This window comes from Lagopus leucura, unplaced genomic scaffold (assembly GCF_019238085.1).
Source record: "Lagopus leucura isolate 7727_CA_CO unplaced genomic scaffold, USGS_WTPT01 108-8_obj-0_obj, whole genome shotgun sequence".
Classification (NCBI taxonomy): Eukaryota; Metazoa; Chordata; class Aves; order Galliformes; family Phasianidae; genus Lagopus; species Lagopus leucura.
Window position 1 is genome coordinate 60,955 of NW_024966376.1, and position 22,584 is coordinate 83,538.

A 22,584-nucleotide genomic window follows, 5' to 3' on the forward strand; every position below is an offset into this window, starting at 1 on the left:
GCTCCAGCTGCCACCTGCAGTCAGGTGCAGTCAGAGAACTGATTTTTCAGGCCTGTGGTTGCAGCATTAAAAAAGGGAGAGCCGCCTTTCTGGAACCAACAATCTGAGTCCTCATTAAGGTAATAAAGCCTTAATGGTTTTATGAATCAAGCCGAAGAGGAAGAAGGAGCATTGTCACAAAGGCAAACAGCCCCAAGAGGAGAAGGACAACGACCAGCTGTGACAGCACCCACTCCAGTGACTGTCAGCCCATTGCTGGCTCCCCCAGGGGCTGGAGAACTGGAGCAGGGCTGGCCCTGCCTGCCCCAGCTGGGTGGAAGCTGCTCTTGTTCTTTGCCACGAGGCGCTGAGCTGCCCGGCCCCAAGCAATCCCCTGTGTGAGTTGCTTTGGAAGGATTGAAGTCAGCATTTGGGAGCTGCACGTGGCTGCTGTTCAGAAATCTCCCACTTCAGAAATCACGTTTGTGATCCTCAAAGGCCAAACATACGCTAGGAGTTACTGGGTGCTTACTTGAGAGTGTTTTACTGCTTTTGTCTGCTGAGGGCTTGAAGGACTGCGGGACCGTATGCAGAACACACAGAGGAGGGGTCAGCTGAGCCTTTGGAACATTAACAGATGGCATCAGAAGAGGTCACACTCACAGCTGATTGCACTCGGGGACCCCTAACAACACAGCCCAGCCTGGACCGAACCGGTGGCGCTCAGGAGGCAGAGCCAGCTCCAGATTAAAAGCTCATGTGTGAACTTTGAGAGCTGACAGTTCAGTGCTCCGCTTCCAAGACTCGCGTTAAGGAACATCTGCCAAGAAAGTTTCCTGGCAGAATGGAGTCGTGGAGCTGGAAGCACAACATCCACTCCAAAAAGCAGCTGCCAGCAGCACTTGGGTCACTGACAGCGAGCTGGGGCTCCTCTGTTCAGCTGCACAGCCCTACAGACCCAAAGTCCAAACTGGACTGACTTACTACTTACCCAAATCTGGGTAAAGCAGGAGCTGTGTGTGGCAGGTGCAGGGGGGGAAGAATAGAAAACAGGCTGCAAGGAGCTGGATCCTGCAGCACGAGGTGCATGCTGCTCAGCAAACACACAGCAGGGCACTGTGCAGCAGAAAGGAGGGCCCCATCTGAGGCTTTTCTCTGGGACAAAACAGAAGCAGCAGACAGAAATAAGTTCACAAAACCTCCTTTTTTTATTATTATTATTATTTGAAATCAGAAAAGGCTCCTTGGGTGACAACAACCAGGTGTAAAAGAACCGCGTGGATTCTGCTCAGCTTTCGCGTCGCCGGGATGGAGGAGGCAAAGCGTCACAAAGTCACACCTGGATTCTGCACGCCTCGTTCCTCTCCAACCCACCAAGCAAAGGACAGCAGAACCCCAACCCGCAGCTGGGGATGCAGGCAGAGCAGCTGAGTGATTCAAAGCTCAGTTCTCACGTTCACGTGGCACGACAAGAGGTGCTGGATGTGCAGTGGCACCGTGGAAGAAAAGCTCACCTTGCCCCCCTGCACAGAGCTGGGTTCTGCTGCTTCACCTTCACTACGAACGACTTCAGAGAGACGTTTTGATGCTGAGAGCCTGCTGAATGAAGTGGTGAGTGCAGAACACACAGGGCACTCCTGCTTGGGGGAAGTAGGAACACTGGGCAACGAAAGAAAGGGCAGATTGCTTTAATTAAGCTAACGAGCTCCGCTGATCCGAGTGCTTTTTCTGTGAACATCCAGAAGACTGCAATCCAAACGAAAAGCTGTGATCATATGTGTTAATTCAGCACAAAGTCAGCAGCACTCACGTGCTATCTGCCACATCTCCAAAGTGTCACTGCCCAACTGCAAGCAACGCTGCCTGCCTGCCCTGCAGTCCTTTGGCAGCTGAGCACAACAGCTTCTCAGCCACACGAGCACCCAGCTACAAGACAGAGTTAATGTATCATCATTCCCTAAACTAGCTAGCTGAGATAACACACCCCATTTCCACACGACACCCAACACTCCCATTAAGTTTCACTAGTTTTTTTTAATTAATATAAAGCAATAAAAAGCCATCTTTCAAAAGCAAACACTGAGCCAGCTGCAGCCTTTTCCTGCTGTTTACACCTCCAAGCAAGCTTGCACGTGGATGTACCCTCTCCCCAGTACAACTTCCCTGTTTATTTGCCATCCATCCCACTGCACGGCTCAGTGTCACCATGGAGGAGAGCTGGCAGCCCAAGTTACAATCGCTTCCATCCTTTTTGCTCCTCCTGCCACAAAACAAACACCTGACGAGGCAGCATGGACTGAAATAGCACAACCACAGTGCTGTCACAGCGCATTTATAGCTGCGGTATCGGGCCCAACACAAACAAACAGGCTGGAGGAGGATCTCTGATGCTTGTGTTTTCCAGCTGGCCAAAGCCGTGTTTTGACAACACGCAGCACAACCCAGGAGCACAACGCGGTCTGAGCACGTAAGTCATTTGCTTCAAGTTCCTAAATTAGAGTTAATTAGACGCCGTGGCTACTGGGGCAATGCTGCTCTGCAATCTAATTGCAAGCACTGTGTTTGCTGCAGAACGTTTCCACCAGGAGGATTCCTATCCGGGCAGCTTGTTTTCCATGCTTCTCAGCATCTGGAGCCAAGATGCAAAGGCAGCCCTCCCTAAGATCTTCTTGCACAGAGTGAATAGAACCAGGGCACAGCAGCAGCAGTTTGTGACCACCCTGCCAAACGTTGCCACATCCCAACAGCCTGCCAGGCCTCGAGGATCAGAAGATGAACAGAGAAGGGAAAGGAGGAGCATGGATACAGAACTCGCTGTTTTCACTGCCTCTGCTCTAGATAGAACAAAGCCACAGCAGCTTTGCCTTTCATCAGGACTGGCACACTGACACTTTGAGGCCAGGCAGGTACACCACAAACCCACAGAGGCAGAGCTGACACGTGGAAGGCTCCTGCAGCACCTCCCAGCACGCAGCTCTCACCTTCAAAGGCGACGAGCAACAGCCATCCTGAGCGCCCTTGTGCAAGCAGCAAAACCTGGACCGAGCAAAGCTCTCCTGCCACCTGCTGCCCAAGGCAGGCTCTGGCAGCAAGGAGAAGTCGAGCTGCAGGTTACACCTTCTAAAAGCACTCTATGACACAGCAATGAATCGTATTTATGCTGCCTTTACACATTCAGCAGAGCCAACGCAGCAGGTTACAGGAGCAGACCTGCTGAAGTCAGTGTCTGTACTCACGAGACAGTGCTCCAGGTCCCAGGCCAAGCTCGCAGCACAACAAGGCTCATTTTCCATCTTAGAAAAGCAAAAGCTGTTAAGGCAGCTATGCAGAACTGCAGGGTTGTCTCATGTGTTTTCTTTGCCAGGTGAGCAGGGATGCTGTGGGAAGGAGGAACGCAGAAATCAGAACCGCGGATGCAGTGCTGACTGAAGCAGAGGTGGTTGGCTTTAGGGACAAGTGATTTTAAACCAGCTGCCCAAGAAGGATTTCTCTCAGCCCTCCATCTCAGCACTGCCTCCCTGCCTCTCTCCCAGCCCTGCACAGCACAGGGGTGAGACCACAGCCAGCCCTTCCTTCTGCCCACACCTCCACCAGGCTGCTCAGAAACTCCTGTTCCAGCTTATTCACCAGGATGGTAACTGCATTTCAGATCCTCTCCTCTTAACACGCAGCCAGCTTTTCCACTACTGATGAGGCAGCAGGGAAACAAAGAAAAAAGTGCCCCAAATCACCTTCATGTTCCCAGAGGGTTGTGAAACTCTACCCAAAGAGACAGGAGTTAATCCTGTGATGGATGTGACCTCCTGCTCTAAATCTCTGCTGGAGACTCAGTTCTCACACAGCCTGAGGGAAAACTCCAGAGCCAGAAATGGCAAAAAGCCCTTCTGACAGGGAGGATGAAAAGCTGCTCCAAGTGCTCCCTAAGAGAGGGCTCAAATCCTTCCTGCACAACATATGCACAGACACATTTACAGACCAAAACCCGCCGAGTTTTGTTAGACAAACTGACCTCAACCCTGGGGAGGAACTGCAACAAAGGACGCGTTTTACTTACAACCAAAGCCTTCCTCACCAACTGCTCTCTTCTTCACACAAAGATCCCAATTATCTCCTCCTACAGAGAGAGGATTAATAACGAAATGCTCTGGGATGGTTTGTAGCACAACTCACAATTTGTAGATTAGCTGGGCAGGATTTTCCTACGGTGCATTGCTGAGCAGAATTAGGGCCTATGGGGAACCTGGCTCTCCTAACAGCAGCCCACAGAGGCATCATGGAAAGAAATTGAGCCCAGGAGATTTCTGTGCTAGCAGCAATCATCTGGGATGAAACACGTGTGGCTAGAAAGGGAACAGAAGGGTCTCGTGAGCAGAGCAGCAGCACCAACCTGTCAGCACCAACCATAAAGTGAGCCACAGAGACACCAGAACTCCTCGCTGCTCCTTTAGCCTGCACAGGACAACCTGATAACTGAGGTCACAGCAGTACCAAAGGCAGCTGTGACACTAGCACAGACAGGACTCAAAAGGCTGCATGGGGGCTTATTTCACCCTTGTTTTCCCCCCCCCCCTCTCCGTCAGATTTCAGGCCCAGGTTCAGACACAAAAGCAGTTCTGAATGCACCAGCTTCTGTTATTCACGCCCACTTGCAGTTCTGCAACCCAGCTCCTGTGAGAAATAAGAACCCCTGCGCTGAGAGAAGCAGCCCTGAGCCCCAGGAACAGCACAGCCATCAACCTTCAGAAGCCATTCACAGGGGAGCCCTCCCCTTGCTGCCCAGCAGGGGATTTCTCACAGGGAAACGACCCGATCTAATTATACTCAGCCAGAGATGCAGGTACATGACACACCAGCCCTTCCTGATGATGCAGCACCCAGAGAAAGGTTTCTGGAGAGGAGGACGTGCTTGCTCGGCGCCGATGCAATTAACATTAAGCAGCCAGGCAGTCTGCAGCAGGGGATTGAGCAGTTTGCAGGAGGGTAAAGCAGTTCTCCCAAGAGGACAGATAGGCCCGGAGCACAGCAAAGGCTTAAATGACTCCCCTCCCTGAAGGAGAGACTTGCTCCGTGGGGAAACTCCTAATGGCCACTGCAGAGGGTTCGTGTCCATCCAGTTAATTACATGTTCTGTGATCCAACTCTGAGCTTCAGTTATTTTTGTTCCAGTACATTCCTTTTTTTCTTTTTTTTGCAATAAGAAAGCTCCGTGTCCTCCTCTGCAGGATCCCTTCAGCTGTTCAAAGCTATGCTACAGACCAGGTACCAAGGACTGCTAGGGGAGCAGTGAGGGGCAGCAGGGAGGAGAGGGCACTCGTGGGTATTTTACCAGGGGTGTGTACATGGGGGGGGATAAAAAGGCTTTATTAAAAGTGCATGCTTTCCTTCAGAGGTACGAAGAGCAAGGAATCCCCAGCATATCTCTGGTTGGGGAGCGCAACAGCCTTTGCAGCCCCTAGCCCTGTCCATCCCAAATCACCCATCAAGTGGCCAACGACTGAATGTTCTTCAGCATTTCATCAAAAGCCTCCCGGGAAGGCGCTTCGGCGTTCTGGAAGGAGACTTTGATCCGACTGTAGAGACTGAAGGACTTGAGCTCCAACCAGATGAATCCAAAGCGATCGTCGTCAAAGAGAACAAAAACACCGGGCGTTCGCTCGGGGCTGGTGAAGCCATGGCCAGCGATGAGCCCCGTCCCATAAAAACTGCAGGGAGAGAAGAGCAAAGGAAGGATTGGGAACGGCCAAAATTGCCCAATATTGAACAGTGATAACAAGAATGCAATCAATCCAGTGCCAAACAACGCTGCCTAGTGCTACAGAGCAGGGAGGAACCAACAGCTCACATCACAAAACACTGCTGATATCGTTTCAAAAACAGAAAACTATTCATTGCTATGTGTATTTATCTGACCTCTCCTGGAAGCTTCTGGCTTCTAATTAACACCTGCAAAGCGAGAATCAGTTCATCTGCAGCTCAACCCAGTGATTCAACTGAGATTTATTCACTTCTGCAACTCAGAGAGCGACCCAGGTGCAGACAGCCCTCAAAGGAAAGAAAACACATGGGGAGAGGGCGACCAGAGAGGGAAACCTTGTGACAAACCCAGGGGAAAGGCAAGAAAGGAAAATCTTAACAGGAGCTGGGGAGGAGTAAAGGTCAGTTTAACCTCCAAGCAAGCAGCAGGTGGAGCAGGGTTTGATTCAAACACAGCTTGCGTGTGACAGCAGGGGCCTTCTGGGATTAACCAGCTATTGGTAAGCTTTTCCATGAGCACAGATGTTTGGCTGAAGGTCACCTGCCTAAGCCTCAGCTTCTGGGCTCTGTTTCCACACCTCATTTAGCATGCTGCTTCACTGAGCCCAGGCCCCGCTCCACGAGGCTCTCTGTGTACCTGCACCTCCTGCTTACGGTGCTCAGCACCTTGCAGATTTGGTGCCAAGGCAGCAGATGCCAGGGAGAGGTGGGAGGGAGCACTGTGTTCCCACAGCCAAGGAACACAAATGACACACAGGAACAGGAAGCAGCTCAGATGTCCAAATATAGGAGCTGAGCAGCTCCTGGAGGGGATAAAAAGGTAAAATACAGAAAGGTGCTAACTCTGGGAGTAACAGGATAAAAAAAAAATCTACAAAGGAAGCAGGATTGCAGATGGCAGCGTGGTTCAGAAGGAAAAGGATCAAAAGAGAAGAAGAATAGGGCAGCAGAGAAAGAAAGCCTGAGCACAAGGGGCTGGGAGATCCGTGTAAAGGGCAGGTAAAGGGCAAACAAATAGAGCACGTTCTTCAAAGATCACTTCAGTTTCAAGAAGCAAACGGCACAAGCAGGCCACAAAGCAACTCGTCCCCATTACCAAACGCGGCAGGTCCGGGGATAGTCCTCGTTCCTCGATATCACCCCCATGGGCAGCACGAAGGGCTGGGATGCTGGAGCCTTGTCCTGGGCTGCCCGTTCCGCCCCAGAAGCAGTCTCTTCCCCTTCAGCACCTTCTCCTCCTTGGGGCTGTGCAGCAGGTGGGGTGGCAGCCTGCTGGAAGCGATCCTCGTCCTCTCTGCGCTGCTCCTCCTCCTGCTCCTCCCGCCGCACCTGCTCCTGCACCTCCAGGACAATGCGAGAGAGCTCACTGAAATCACGAAGGTTCTCGATGTCAGGCAGCTGCAGGGGGTGAGCCAGGTCTATCTCCACAGTCTGCTGCCCAGCTGGGATGTTGGGATCTCCCTGGAGATGGGGAGAAACAAAGCGGCTGCAGGGCAGGGCGCTGCGGCTGCTTCTACAGAGTTCACCCTATTCTACACCCATCAAGTCGGTACCAAAAAACATCAGGCTTTGCTCATCGAATTCTCTGTGCCTCCCACAAACAAGAGTGTTAGACCAAATGCTACGAGCTAGGCTGTGCTTGCAAGGATGAAAGAAAGCATCAGCACATCAACATTGTGTCAGCATCACTCCCTGCAGAGAGGAAGGAGCTCACCAGCTTGGCACCAGCAAAGAGCTGCTGCTTATTTGGTACCTGCTCCCCTGATGCACGACTGATCTCCAATCATCTGCTACCAGCTGCTCACAGAAAGTAGCTCATAGAGACAGAAAAGGGAGGGAGAGCCAGGTAGCACCATGGAAAGCTTTGCAGAGCAAGTTCTAGCTATGCTGGCACACGTTCAGACCCACTAATGGCACCAACACCCACAAGGAATAAAGCTTTGGGGTCGCAGCACCTGACTACCTTTTCCTTTCTCCTGTGGATCCACGGCATCAATGGAAGATTAATTTAACAAACAGATGAGGGAAGGGAAAGCACACTCACAGTGATTTTAGTCCCCTTGGCTTTCCTCCCATGAAAGCTCAACATGACAATCTCCAGCCCATGGCTCCCATACGTCCCCTTAAAGAGACCTGGCTTGATGAGGTCCTCAGGGCTGCTCGGAGGGAGGTAGATGCGTCGGTATGTCAAGCAGTTGCTGTGCAAAAGGAAAGGACAGAGAGGCTAAGAGAGGACTCCCAGACATGAAGAACGTGTTTGCAGTCAGCTCCTTGAGACAGCTCTGGGTTGTCATCACATCAGAGGCAGGATGTGTGCTCTCAGTGTTACAATGAGCTCCAGATTTCGTCTCAGGCATGTGCAAACACACCTCCCTCCTCTTCTCTCTACCAGTCCCTGCTGGCACACCAGGATGCTCCTGTTGCAAGGCCACAGAAGGCCTCAGAAACCCTCCCTGGCAGTGCTGGAGGACCTAAGGAGCAAAGTGTATCTCAGTGTCTGCTATTAGAACTTTGGAGTGATAGTCAAGGAAAGGACTGTGTCACTTCTGCCTAGTGCAGCACAAAGCATATTGTTCAGTAAGAAAGCTACCAAGCAGAGCCCCTCAGGATCACAGATACTCACCGTCTTCAAAATGAACAGTCAGATGGCTCAAATACCATGCCTAGCTATTTTAGCAATGGAAGCAGTAATAATAAACCTCCCATGCTGCCCCATATCTTTGGGCAGAGCCTGCAGAACCTCAACAAAATGACGTTCCTCTGGCTGTGAGACGTCATCGCAAGCATCCCATTTGCAGAAGAAATGATCTAATGTGGTCTGGTAGTTGCAGCAGCCTTAATACCTAAAAAAAGAGCTGGTGCCCTTACTCATATTGGCTGGTGTAGATGAACTTCATCAAGATGAGCTCTTGCATGTGCTCATGGAAGATGTCCTCCAGTGTGCGACCCCACTCTTCCCGCAGCCATGTCCGGAATTCCTGTAGGAAGACAGAGATGTTTCATTTGCAACTGTGCCACATGGGTACAGTTCCCCATCCGAGCACAGAGAGGACACACATTGACAGCTGTGTATGGGGGGGGAGCTGGGAAAAGCAAACACTGCTGCAGAGTAGGCATGGAGAATCGTTTAACAGTCGTCATGGTGACTGCACTACTAGCAAGGCTCTGCACCATAAAGACAGGCTTCCCTTCATGTAAATCCCATGTGAACCAATGTGACTCCTCAGAACAAAAGCACAAGTGTGACCTGTTATTGCAAATCAGCTGATCTGCTGCTGTGTCCTGATTTATCCTTCAGGAACCCATCTGTGCACCCCTAACAGCCCGTTCCTGTGCCCTACCCTAAACACAAAAGGGGAAGCTTCTGAAAAGCACTGCAGATTTAGGGGGTTAAATCCTGCTCGTATAACAGTGATGCATCTAAAAATCTCTTGAAGTCCCTCCACACCAGCTCTGACAAGTTAATACCCTCACATGAGTTAGCGTGCTAACAGCTTACACTGAGATAGCAGCCTACCCAGCAACATTCCCAACCTGCTTTATCTTCTAAAGCCAGATCCCCCAATTACCATAATGCCACGCATCCTTAACACGGTGCTTTGAAAGTATTAAAGCATTTCTCATCTGCTGCAGAAGCAGAAAACACTTAATGAAACCTCTCACCCAGCTGTTTCCCATTAGCAGGCAGACATCTTAAAGCACACGTCAGAAGCAAGAAGAGGATCAGGTCTGTCATGCTGAGCGAGCTGGGCTCCTGGCTGCAATGCCTGGAGCAGCTACGAGCTGAAGGCTTCCATCCTGACAGTTACATCTACAGCTTGGAGCAGGCTGAGGTAGGGATCTGCCTTGCTGGGTATGCCTTACACAGTCACGGGGTAAACAAATAAATGGAGCTTTAATCCCTCAACAAAGAAGACAAGCAGTAGAAAGGTGCCCTGCTGACAAGCCCATATTCAAATGCAGCTGGTGCTCAACATTAGGAGAGATCTTCATTATACAGACAGCAGTACTGCAGAGATCAATGACTGGAGAGCATAGCAGTGCATACTGCTGCCTTTCTTCAGACAGCCCTGCTAACAAACAGGAGCAGCACCACAGCACAGGTGCTCAGGATCCAACAGTAGGGGGGAAAACAGCACCTTGCTGGGAAACCCCAACTCTAAACCTCTGCCTTGTTCAGCTGGATGGACAGAGCAGCCTGCTCTCACACTGCTGCACACGGAGGGAGGGCCAGGTGTCCACCCAGGAGCACTGTAAGCATGATGCTGAGCTGATCCCATCCGCTGAATCCTTACATCAAACCTCAGTGCATGCAGGAGCTCCCCAAGATCCTGCAGGTCTTTATGCGTGCCCACTTCAAGCTTTGGTTCAAATGAGAATCAATTCCACACACTCGAGAGAAGATGAGAGCAAATCAGCCTCAGGCTACCAGCTCGTGCTTTCAAGTACGTTCAGATACATGGATCTCAGTATTAGTGACAGGCTTAGATGAGAGAGCAGTGCTTTATCTTCAGAGAAGGGACACACACAGCTTAAACGTGGTGCAGCACTCTTACCTCCTGCCTTCCCCCTGACATGCGGTGGTGATCTGTCTGGTTGCATTTGGTGGAGAACTCGTCCTTCTTCACAATCTGTAGTTAGCACAGAGGAGAAATGAACAGGTTGCAGAGCTGATGGGAGCTGCCTGGGATGACTTAACTATGACTGCTTAGAGTAAATGCTTTGCACTACAAATGTTACTGAATCAGGCATGGGAGAGATCTCAATGCATCAGCTACAGGATAGAGAACTAACAGCCCTAACAAACCCGATGCATTCGAATGGAAGATCTTATGTTGCTTCTCTGAGTTGTTTTTCATTTTAAGGACAAGGAAGCAGCCTCTCAAGAAGCTTCACAAAGCCTTCAGCTGAATGCATGACGCTAAGTCACCTTCCTACAGTCTCATTTAGCACTGGAAAACCAAGCAGGCCTGCGTGGATGCACCCAGCAGCTGAACAAGGCCACTTTGTGTGCCCTTTATTTCAACCTGAACACATTGGTGTTACATCCCAGGGCCATATCCTGTCTTTTTGTTCAATCTGCTTCTACAGCCAAGGTGCAGACATGCACGCACACCCTGCCCCTAGGACTGGTGGTGCTGCAAATGCTGGAGGAGCTCACCTGGATGTGGCCATTATGAGGTCCCTTATGGCCATACATGCACTCAACCGTTGCAGATTTCCTCTCCATCAGATGGATCCTGAAGAGAGGTTTGAATCTCATCGGGTCATCGACGTGAGGGTCGTGAGGTGGCAGGTACATCCATCCAATGATGAACAGGCCATCCACCTGCAGAGGGATGGGAAACAACACACACAGCATCAGCCTTGCTCACGTCCTTTGGAGTTCGCAGCAAACGGCTCTGGCGCCCATCCTACAACAGGGCAAGAGCTGCAGAACAGCTTGCTGCATTTCCAAACTGCTTTCCAGCAATTAAACCAGACCATATGCACTCACAGCACACCCCTGGTGAAGAGGGAGAGGGTTTCTTTATGAGGTTTTTCTGCACCAATGGAAAAATCATCAGGCTTTTATTGTTGCAAAGGACTTTGTGACGGATGCTCGGTGCACAGCATCCGGAGGGAGAGACCACACAGCAAGTCAAGCTCTAATTAGTTTGAGAGCTCCTGCTGGCAGATTCTCAGAGTTCTGCTTCTCATGATTATCTGCTCCTCTTGGATGAGGAATTATTTGGCTCTATTATTCACGGGCAGCACAGGAAGCAACAATCCTCTCAGCAGAGAAGCACAAGCGCCAGCTCTCCTCCTGCAGGTCTAACAGAATCCTTCCCTTCCAGCCCCACAATTCTAGAGAAAGGATATTTTCTGAGCAGAGATTTGAGAGGAGAGCAGAGCAGTGCCACAAGGGAACACCTGTTTTTGTAAGGTCACGACATCATGCAAGCACTTGGAGGTACTCTTCTATCAGTTTATGAAACAGAGCATTGCAAAATCCTAAGGACAGAGCAGCACTGGCCCTGGTTATTTGTTATGGGTCAGTCTGCCACCACCTACAGCACCCTGGTGCAAAGAGTAAGGGCTTCTGGCAATTTTCTTGCCCAGTCTCAGTAATACAGTATCGAGGTTGTTCATTAACTGCTCTCCCCAGCAGAGCTGGGAGGCTCCACGAGCCTTGCATCAGTAAAGGATGGCAAAGTACAGAAAGGTGAGGTGCAAAAACACAAGGCCAAAACCTTTTGCAAAATGTTCAGATGCAGGCAAAAGTTAAACATGAAGTAACGAGCCAGCACTGAAGTCTCTGTGGTATCAAAGCTCTGTGCCAGCCACCAGAATAGCAGCATTAGACTCTAAATGAAGCCTTGCCCTAAAACATTCCTCACATCTTCCTGTGTGTTCCTGAAGCTGAAAAACAAAAGGACTGTCTGGAAAAGGAGGTGATGGTGCAAAGATCCAAGGAGCAACGTGGGCACCAACCACGTGCTCGAGTGCTGCTGTTTGGAGCTCTCAACAGCACGCAGATGGTGAAGGGGCATTCAAAAGGTTCAGCCCTCCACCACAGCCCCAGGAGGAGGTACTCACCACCACGTTCAGCAGTCCCCCATAGGGCCCAATGTCCGGCTGCCACAAGCCCAGGATGTGTCGGTACCGGTGCAGCACTGGGGAACAGTGAGACACTGATGTGAGCATTAATGAGCTAAGGGATTCGAATTTGGGGGGGGGGAAAGAAAGAAAGGGAAAAAGAGACTTATCACCAAACTGCACACCAATGCCACCCACAACAGCACGGTAAGGAAGTGAATGCTGGTTGCACCCAACCACAGCGAGGCAGTTGTGAACTGAGGCCTCCCATGAGTTCACGAGGATTTCCTGTCCTCTGAAGCCTTGCTGCAACTGCAAGGACAGGAGTTTGTTCCCAGGACCTTACACGAGCAGATACCTCAGTGGGAGACCTCTGCAAATCACACGACATGTCCAGAGCTAAATACAAATCAAGTATCCACCACCTCCAGCTACCAAAAATGCACCTGATGCCTCACGCTGCAAAGCAACAGAAAATAAAGACACAGAGGCAGTAGAGAATAGGGAAATGTGAGTATTCTGAGTATTTCCCCTCCTTGCAGGGACAAACTTGCCTCCAGAGTTAAGCATCCTTCTTCAAAACAGCCAATAAACAGCGGGGCAAAGCGCACACGCCATGCCAGCTCGGGAGCTGCAGAACTCAAAGCAAGCTGCTATATGTCAGCAGTGCCCAGAAGCTGCTGCCCAGCCCCTCTCACAGCCTGCTGCAGCACAGGAGGCTTCTGCTCCTCATCTCTGAGTTGGGTTCACTTTCAATCACTCCAAAATTCTCTGCAGTGGGGACGATGCCTGCACAGAACCACCTTAAGGGAAGCTCGGAGATGCTCCTTGCCTCCTCTCCCAGCCTCACAGCCCTGCTTTTTGCCCATATAGTTTTCAGACACAACCAGCAACCTCCATGTGCAGGTGGCACACGCAGTCTAGCACCTTGTGTGGGAACAACAGGTTATTTCTAAGGTTACTTCCAAGACCTCTGTCTCACAGGGATGCTCCTGGCCAACTCGGAAAGCCACAACTTACAAAACCAGCATGAACGAATAATGGTTTTTATTTCATGTCAATTCATACAGGAAGAACTGAGTTTCAGTGCAGCTTTGTTCCTTTAAGTACCTGGAACAGGGAAGACTGTAGGGGTGTTTTTATTACAGCAAAGCAGAGCACTTCCACGGTGGATGAGAACAGCAGGGAGGGTTATCCTGAGCGGAGCCAGCTGGCCCCAACAAGACTCAAAGCAAAACCCTAACTCCCTTTTTCAGGCCTGAGGGAGATTGTTTTTCCCTTCTACAAAGTCTCAGGATTGCAGTTAAACCCACTGCTGAGTTCCAGCCCTGGCTTCCCCATGGCAGGAGACGGATGGATGCAGCAGCTGCTTCCCTCCTCAGAACACAGCAGCACTTGGGCTGCTCTCCAAGGCTTGCTTTCCTCTGCTACGCACCAGACCTCCAATTCTTCTCAGTCCTGAAGAAGTCTGCTGCCTATCCAAACTTCTGAGCCCACGTGCTCCAAGTAGAACAAGAAATACACCCCTGGGAAGCTTCAGCAGCGCTCCCACCCAGGCAGTCTATTACCCACACTGCCACACACAGCCCTGCAAGCCCTTCAGATGGAAAAGCAGTTTGGGAAAGGCTGGGGTGAGCAGTGAATGCCTCAGCTCCCATCACAGGAGCTGCCCAGGCAAGGTCTGATGCCTGTGCTCTTCACCAGAGGACAAGGAGTGACACAGAGCAAACGCACAGCGATCCAAGCAGACACAGCAGAGCTGGCACACCAACAACCACCACCGGTGTGGGAAGGCACTCACAACCCCAGAACGGGTTATTAAATCAGGAGCACGGCAGATGCTTTCATACACCTCTGCTTTAGCTAAATCCCATCACACCGCCTGCGTCTGCTTTGAGGACAAGGCAGAAATAAATGCAAAAACCCAACGAGGGATCAAAGCGAGATGTCTGTAACCAAACTGAGCTGGAAGCATGTAAGCAGCTCTCAGCCAGTGGTAACTGCTCAGAGTGGAGTGAGCAAAGCATCACCAAGGAGTGCTGAAAACCTGGAGAAAGCAATCTGAGCTGAGCTGGCTCATGCTGTACTGCGGCCACAATTGACCCTGCTAAGGAAGGCTTAACAGCTTGGGGGGGGAAGGGGGAAACAGGCAATGACATTGTAAACCACGCTGGCTGTTCTCCAAGTGACACGCCATGCCTCTACAGAAAAGCAGCTTGAGACTTCAGATGTTTGGGGCTGCAGTTGAGGGAACAGCACAGAATGCCATTTCAGAGCCACCACAACCAGCTTGTTCAGGGCAAGCACCCAGGCAGCAACCTACGAAAGCTAAAACTTTGTACTGATTCCCACAGCAGAGCTGTCACTGCTTCCCTCCTGTGACCTGCATTAAAGACAATGTCAGCATGGCCTGCTGTACATCTTCTCTGAATGGCCCATGCTCAGCTCTCTTCTTCAGCACAGGTGAGTGTGCAGCATTCACCCCTCCCATTAGCACGTGTGGAAGAACTCCATTCCCAAGCACTTGTGAATTAGTAACCTGACTTTGCAAAGTGACCTTATTCCCCTTCCCCTAAGGAGCATGAACGATAGCTCAATACTCCTTCCAGAGCCCAAGCAGTACAGGCTTCCCTCGCTGGCTTAAGTGTGATCAGCACTTCCCTCAACACCTGCAGAAGACTGAGCAGCAAACTGAAGGGTCAGGCTGCTCCACAAGCACTGGCACAGGTTGCCCAAGGAGGCTGTGGATGCCCCATCCCTGCAGGCATTCAAAGCCAGGCTGGATGTGGCTGTGGGCAGCCTGGTCTGCTGGTTGGTGACCTGCACATAGCAGGGGATTGGAACTGGATGAGCACTGTGCTCCTTTTCAACCCAGGCCATTCTAGCAGTTCTCATGCTCATGAAACCCTCCACGCTATCTATCCCAAGATCCACCCCAAAACAATCTGCTCAAAGCAACGTCACACTCCATGCAGCATCTCGTGTGTGCTCAGAGCAGGAAGCATCAACCAGCAGGGTACGTACGGCAGGTGTAAACATCTCTGTACTCCATGTGCTCGTAGTCGGGAAGGATTTTCATAAAACGCCCCGACTTCACCCGTGGGTTTATACCTGAACAGACACAGCAGGGTAAGTGCCAGAGAACTCAGCTCCACCGTCACCTTCTGATGAACCTGGATCAGCTCCTTTCTCCTTTCGCTTCCGGCTGCGGTGCATCAATCAGTGGTTTCCAATTTGCTCCCTCAGGCACAGCCAGTTAGCAGGGTTACTGACACAGAGTTTGGTATGCTCAGCATTACCCAAGGTAACGTTTACAAATGACAGCCTGGGAAGTAAAAGGGGTCCCCCCCAAAGCTCTGTGGGAGGGGGTCAGCAGTGAGCATCGCTGTCTGACAAGTAACTGCACAGAGGGCAGCCCAGCTCTTGGGTCAGTGCTGCTCCCTAACACCGGATCCCAATTCCCAGTTTCCCACCCTGTTTCCTGCAAAAGCACATTTAGTGCACAGAAAAGCTTAGGTGACATCCCCCAGTAGCTCCAAATTAACTCTTCTGCGATTAAGGAGGTTTATGGGACAGCAGAGAAAATGGCGGGGGGGGGGGGGGTTCACCACCAGGAAACTGTTCCAAACTCACTAACTGTTGGTTAAATCTGAGCAGGAGAGCTAGGACAGCAGACCTTCTGAAGCCAGAGAAGGCTGCCAAGTACACTGACCAGTGCTTGGCTCACCCTGGTTAGCAACCATACTGATTAGGATTGCTGAATGGATAAGGGCACAGCACAGTCCTTCCCCAGGAACGCAGTACAGACTACTGCAGAGGTAATCCTCATACATCCTGTGATGCTGTGGATGCAGAAACTACAGCAGTGGAAGGGAAGACTGGCAAAATAGCTGCTGGCCCTCAACAGAGCTGTCCTATGAGTCTTATCAGACTCTGGAAAACTGCAGAATGACAAAGGGGCCTCCAGTGCTGACCACAACTATAAGAGCTGGCTCAGCATCACCCAGCCCTCCCGTCCAGACGAGCTGAGCACTTTCATCTCGTGTGCACCAACAGAGGCAGTGGGTGATGAAGTAGTTTTACCTGAGGATGCTCAGCAAGTCTAATAGAGAAGATTAAAACCCAGAAATTGTTCCCCTCCAGCATGAAAACCAGTGCTTGAGGCAGTCACTGCTTCAAGGCTCAGCAAACAAAGCAAGTGTAGAAGTTGAGATGGTTTTTGGCTCTGCAAAGCCCATAGGGACTTTACAGATGATTGCAACTTGGGACAGTTACTGCTTTTGCTATGTAACACAGGGTCTTATGTGAACAGCCAGAAACCACAGGTTAAATCTTGTTCTTTATACTGAGGACTACAAACCCTTATGAAATATGTGGCGGTGGAACCAAGGTAACACAGCCTGATAGTGCTGATATAGGATCTCCTGGAGGCTGACAGAAGCAACCCTGCAGCTTCTGACTGCAAAGGGCAAGATGTGGGGACAGGGAGACAGCCTCAATGGATCCCTGCCTCCATCTGGGCCACAGCCTGTCCTGCTTTCTTCTCTCAGGTGCCCCCCAAACCACGAGATAGCAGATGTGCCTTCTGCAAGGTAGGTGCACGCTGAATCTGAGGTGCCACTGCCACAGCCATCCCTAAAACACAGAGGCACCTAAGCAGAGACCAGCCCTGCCATGTCCTCCTCCTCCAGGAGCAGCCCAAAGGACTCCACCAACAGCTCTTTCCCACTGTCAGCATAGAATGGCATCCTTTCACTGGGACCAGCCTTAACTTAAGTCACACTGGGGTACTGGCAGCCTTTAAACAGAGAAAAATATCAGTTAATTCCTCAGCAAGATCTGAACAAGGTAAAAGAAACGGGAAACGACGAAAAACCTTCATTATGCTCCACAAGAAACTTAAATTCTGTGCCTTTTCCTACCAGAGGATTGGAGGACAGATGTCCCAGCTCTCGCTATCTGCTTAGCATTAAGTAAAATCCCAAACGTGTCAGCTTCACATTAGAAAGCGAGTCTGAATAACTCCCACTGTCAAAGCCTAATAAATATTCAACACGCACACGCTTTCCAAGCTGGTACTGAGCAAAGACATCCAGCTCTGCAGCAGCTTCATCACTTACGTTTGGCATAGACATCCCTGCAGGACACGCCTGTGATCTCCAACTTGCGCAGGTTTTCACACACGCCGTACTCTGCAACGACACAGATAACAGCGTCAGCTCTGGCATCGAGGCCTTTGCTATGCAGGATTGACAAGGAGATGTGAGGTGCACTCTTGCAAGCTGGGCCATCAATCCGAGAATCTCGTTGCTGCCTCTGCAGAGAAAATGAAAAACTGGAGGTAATGGCATCGCAGTTTGGGGATCCAGCACTTCCCAAGGGATGCCTGCAACAAACACACAGCACAGCAGAGTGACAGAGGCTGACATCTACACTGCAAGGGGTGTGAAATGTGAGAGACGAACTCATTACAGCTCCGAATGCGTGCCCATTTAGATCAAATCATCAGTGAGTAGTAATTATTTACTCCCACTGAGCCGCCCAGCAGAGAAAGCTGCTTATTAGGATCCCAAGAAAAGGTCACGGACTTAAAAAAGAATGAAATGGAGACATAAAACAGACATCAGCGTGTACAAGTATGGCTACACATGAAAGGGGATCGGAGGAGATGGGGCTGCCCAAATGCCTTTGATTGCTCACAGAGCGCCCCGAAAACAAAGCAAGCCACAGACCTTAAAGGCTGCTTTGAAGCACAAAATGAGATCATCTTGTTTTGTTTTTGCTGGAAGTCAACACCAAAACTTCTAAGAAATTCTAAGAAATAGAAGCAAGGACTGATATCTCACTGCAAGGAATCCTTAGGAAGGCAGAGGGAGGAAATGAGAGGAGGGAGAACCCAAAAAACCCATCAGCAGCAACAAGCACGCTGCTGCAGCGCTCCTGTTAGATCTCAGCGTGCAAAGCCATCCTCCTCAACATCAAAGACCTCTACTGCAGATCAAACACAGCTTCCCCCAGCAGTGCCAAACACCAGGGCTGCCAAGCGCTGCTGCAAACTGAGGATCCATTTTTCATACAGGAGAAAAGCAGAAGCGTCCCTGAATGAATCCACCATCATTCAGGCTATAAATACAGCACTTGTGGCACACGTGCGTGATGATAAAACAAGCACACAGCTCACTGTCAGCCCGCCTGTGGGGAACACACACTCTGCATTACGTTGCTTTGGGTGAACAGCGAGTTCAATCGAGGTAAGAGTGGGCAGGAGGCACAAAGGCATTTTGCCCTTCATTAAAAGAGGCAGGAGCCCGTGGCAAAGCTCCTGCTGACTTCCACGGCAGAAGTCACAGGAAGCTCAATGCATCAAACACCAGGCAGGATGAGGAAGCACAATTAGGCAGACAGAGAGTAGCAGACAGAGCGTGCTTGCAGGAAAGCACACCCAGGCCAGCATCAACAAGCCACTCAGTGCTGGGCTGCAGCCAACCAACCCTGCACAGCCCTCCTGCAGGTCTGTGAAAGCAGAGCTGAGCTGGAGGCTGCACACCGAGTGCCCTGCAGCCATCCCATGGTTGTCCCCCCCCCTGCCAGGCTCAGGGAGGCTCTCAGCTGCTGCCCACGTGTGTGCAAAGTGGGTATGAGTGCCTAAGAACTGCATCAAAGGGGCAGAGGGAACGGTATGTGAAAGTCACAGACCTTTGTAAGCTGAGGGAAGCAGGGTGGTTAGAGCTTGCTGTTTGTAAACAGCCCTTCCACCTGGCCACAGTGTCAGCAGGACGCAGGCTCTGTGCAGCAGGCATTGCAGCTAGGTTACGTTCAGCCTCATGGAAGATATTCATACTGCATCAGAAAGGGAGGAGACACACAGAGGATCCTGCCCAAATGGCACCTCTCCACACTGCCAACAGCAATGCCCACATAGAGCCTTCCTCCAGAAGCCCTCATTTCTCCCCATTTTGCCTCCTGCACCCATAAGCCACTCCAAGGGCAGCCCCAGAACTGATAACTGCCTGCACATACCCTGAACAACAGAGCGTGGTGGGATGAGGTTTGAGGTCAGAGCTCCATCTCAGTTCCATGCAAGTGCCCTTGACAACCTGCAGGGAAATTCTACGAAAGCAGAAACACTACAAAAGCTGCAAACCCCACTTCTCTGCAGGTAGGTGCCCTTAAAATGGCCTTACCTCAGTGCTGCAGCTCACCGAGTCAAGCACCCTAAGGAGTTAACAGCCACAGAAATGCACACGGTCAGAAAGAATCCTGCTTCAAAAGTAAGGATGGAAATGGGTTTTGAAGCTCTTCCTTGACCAGCTGCAAAATCTGTTTTATTAGGTTTATAATGAGTGCTTGCTGTGCCAAACACGGTGACACGGTGCTGTTTCCATGGCCACGTGCATTGGAATCAGAAAGACTTGGAGAGGTCTAATGAATCCCACTAACACCTTTCTAGGTGCAATCTATTCCCTGCTCTGCCCAGGGCAAAGAGAGCCCTCCTGGCAGCTGTGCCATCATCTTCTGGAAGCAGGGAGTGCTTCCACTGTATTTCAGATAACACAATCACAGATGACACCACTGCTTTCCCCTGTGCCTCTCTCAGCAGCTCCAAGCACTGCATGTGGACACCTGAAGCTCAGAGGGAATTAGGATGCCTGGTACAGCTTGACACCCTTACCACTGCTATGGTTCAACAGTGCCTTGGCCAATCATGTCTTCTCATTAGTCCTGAACAAAGCTGTGTTTGCAATGCCATGCACAGAACAGAAGGCATAGAAACTATTTCAGACACCACAAACATGGGAGATTCTCAGGTCAGCACTTCTGAAGGACAAATTTGGAATTGGCTTCTTGCTTCCAAAGGCTTCCAAACGCTTCTCCCAATGGAAGACTTGTAGTGACCGAAAGGAGGAGCTGTGATCTGCAACGAGTGAAGGCATTTGTGGAAACCCCAAAGCAAGAAAATGAGTGGCTTCAGACCTGCAAGCTACAAACAAACCTGAGGGAGAACCTCTGAAGAATGGCCAGTGCTGTGCACCTGCCACCAGCAGCGAGGAACAGCAAGCTATTGGCTTCCAGACAGCACCTGGACCAAGAACAAGGTGAGAGATGGAAAAGCACACCACAGCTCACTAAAGGTACACACCATGCAATTCTGGGCCTTGTGACATATGAAAACCACATTCTCATTTCCTAAGGCGATGCACTACAGGAAATAGTTCCCACTGTGGGAGCCCTGGAAGAGCTGAATTCCACCCAGCAGCCCTCACTGAGCACACACAGCAGGCTCCCATGCTTCTCCCCAGCAACTCTCCAAGCCTTGCTCAAGCTAAGCATCCTGAAAACCTTGGCTGACACTTCTGCAGGTCCAAAAAACTAATGAAGATTGCTGTTACAACCCAAAGCCTTTTCAGGCACGTTCTGGAAGAGGTTGTTCTGAACCACTGCTCTGTTTCTAAGCATTTTGCTGCTCCTATGCTGCTTTAAGGTAAAAGTTGTGGCCTACCAGGTGCTAATGAAGGTAGGTCAAGCCATGAGCAATGGTGCTTTAATTCAGCTCCCATTGCAGAGATCAGCAATCTCCTATTTATAGACAACACGAAAGCAACTGCAATCCTCTTCTTGCCAAAGAAGCAATTCAAAGACATTGTTTACCCCAAACAGTTGCAATGATAAAAGGACAACAGTCCTAACAGCCACAGCAGCAGGGTTACACAACAGCTTCTGCTTAATCCCTGCAGTCTCCCCATGGACAACCACCAGGAGAAGCCACCCCTGCCCTTTCAGGACAAGGCCTCTGGATGTTTGGACCATTCACAACAGTGTTTTCAAGACTATTCTAAAAGTGAGTCTGCTCACAGCAGTACAAGAGGAAAACACCAGTTCTGAATGGGCAAAGCCAGGTGTTTCCCACCCCCAGCACTGCTGCTGCCCATGCTGAAGGTACAAACTGGTTCACACAAAGCACTGCAACAACTCTCTCAGTGATTAACCGTTGCACTTCATTTCAGGATTGTCTTTCTTTTTCATCTCAAATAGTTTTACACACAGACAGTCACAGAGACAAAGCTGACCACTAATTCCTTCAGAGTACAGCTCCGGGGCATCACCAGTAAGCTTCAGGCTGAACAGGCCAATATAAGGGGTATGGTTGGAGAGGCACACGTATTCTCACCCTGTTCCTGGCACCTGCCGTTTTCACAGCAGGACACAAAGGCATACATTCAATGCTGCAGAACCACCACGATGGCAATCACTTCATGCTTATGTGCAGAACTGTGCAGGTGAAAGTCCAAACTGAGAGCAGCTCAGATTGTGACTGATTAAAAGGCTGCGGGAAGCCTCATAAATGTCCAGCTTTCAGCCAGGAACCTGGTGCTTATTTGGGCCTCACAGCTTGCACGTCATGCCTTTGGTACAAGAATTACCTCCATCAAACCTGCCGCCCACCAATACGCGCTCTGGCCACAGCTGGAGCTGATACATCAGAAGAAACACAGTGTGGGAAAGAACAGAAATTCGGTCTGAAGCACCTCTCACCTCATAGCTAGCAAGGAGTATAAGGAAAGAATGGATGTTATTTGATTAAGCTGTCATCAAGAAAGCGTTAAAGTTATTGGGATCACTCCCTGCTGAGCAGAGAAATAAGAATGCTTTGGTGTATATTTTACAAGTACAGCCTTTGTACCGTCCAAGGGTTCTTGGGTAGTGCTGATAAAGCATGAACTCATTCCTGTAAGGTTTAACGCATCCTGCTGCCTAGAGCAGACAGCCTTTCTGACACACCTACAGTTCTTATCCCTGCTACCAAAACCAGAAAAACAACAGTGAACACAAAGGACTTCATGAGCTGGAAGCACCTGGCAGGAGAGCATCACAGATGAGCACAGCAGGACCACGCGAGGAGGGTGAAACAGCCGCTGCGTTAACAAACAGAGGACAGACAGACAGACACGCTGATACCAGGTAAAGGTGAGGAGTGAAACTGCAGCACTGGGCCGCAGCAACACAGCCCGAGGCGGTGCAGAACACGGCCCATTGCTTGCACTGCTGCAATGCACATGCCAACACGGTGCTCGCATCACCTCCAGACCCCCAGTGCTCCCAGACGGACACCCAAGGGCTCCTTCCTCCCCCAGCGCACTGACTGTGCACCGACTGACCATCACCCCTTCCCACCGCCCGAAATTCCCCTCTGCACGCCTTCCCAAGGAACCCTTCTCCCAGGATGTTCCCAGGCCCTGCACCCACCGGCCCCATCTCCTCCCCAGCCACCCC

The 22,584-nt window shown here is 50.7% G+C and overlaps 1 protein-coding gene across 3 annotated transcripts in view; it reads right to left on the bottom strand.

Moving 5' to 3' along the window:
• Positions 1 to 1,164: 1,164 nt before the first annotated feature.
• Positions 1,165 to 22,584, bottom strand: part of FBXO31 (F-box protein 31) — a 22,021-nt gene continuing 601 nt past the window's right edge. The window contains exons 2-10 of one of the 3 annotated variants that reach the window (XM_042893122.1): positions 17,433 to 17,504; positions 15,337 to 15,423; positions 12,313 to 12,389; positions 10,895 to 11,062; positions 10,290 to 10,364; positions 8,602 to 8,711; positions 7,778 to 7,931; positions 6,830 to 7,194; positions 1,165 to 5,681 (exon numbers count right to left, since the gene is read on the bottom strand). In XM_042893122.1, coding sequence (XP_042749056.1) covers positions 5,459 to 5,681; positions 6,830 to 7,194; positions 7,778 to 7,931; positions 8,602 to 8,711; positions 10,290 to 10,364; positions 10,895 to 11,062; positions 12,313 to 12,389; positions 15,337 to 15,423; positions 17,433 to 17,504 — 1,331 coding nt within the window. In that variant the 3' untranslated portion in view covers positions 1,165 to 5,458. Of the gene's footprint in view, positions 5,682 to 6,829; positions 7,195 to 7,777; positions 7,932 to 8,601; positions 8,712 to 10,289; positions 10,365 to 10,894; positions 11,063 to 12,312; positions 12,390 to 15,336; positions 17,394 to 17,432; positions 17,505 to 22,584 lie in introns of those variants that run through there. The other 2 variants (XM_042893123.1, XM_042893124.1) reach the window with 2 other exon arrangements.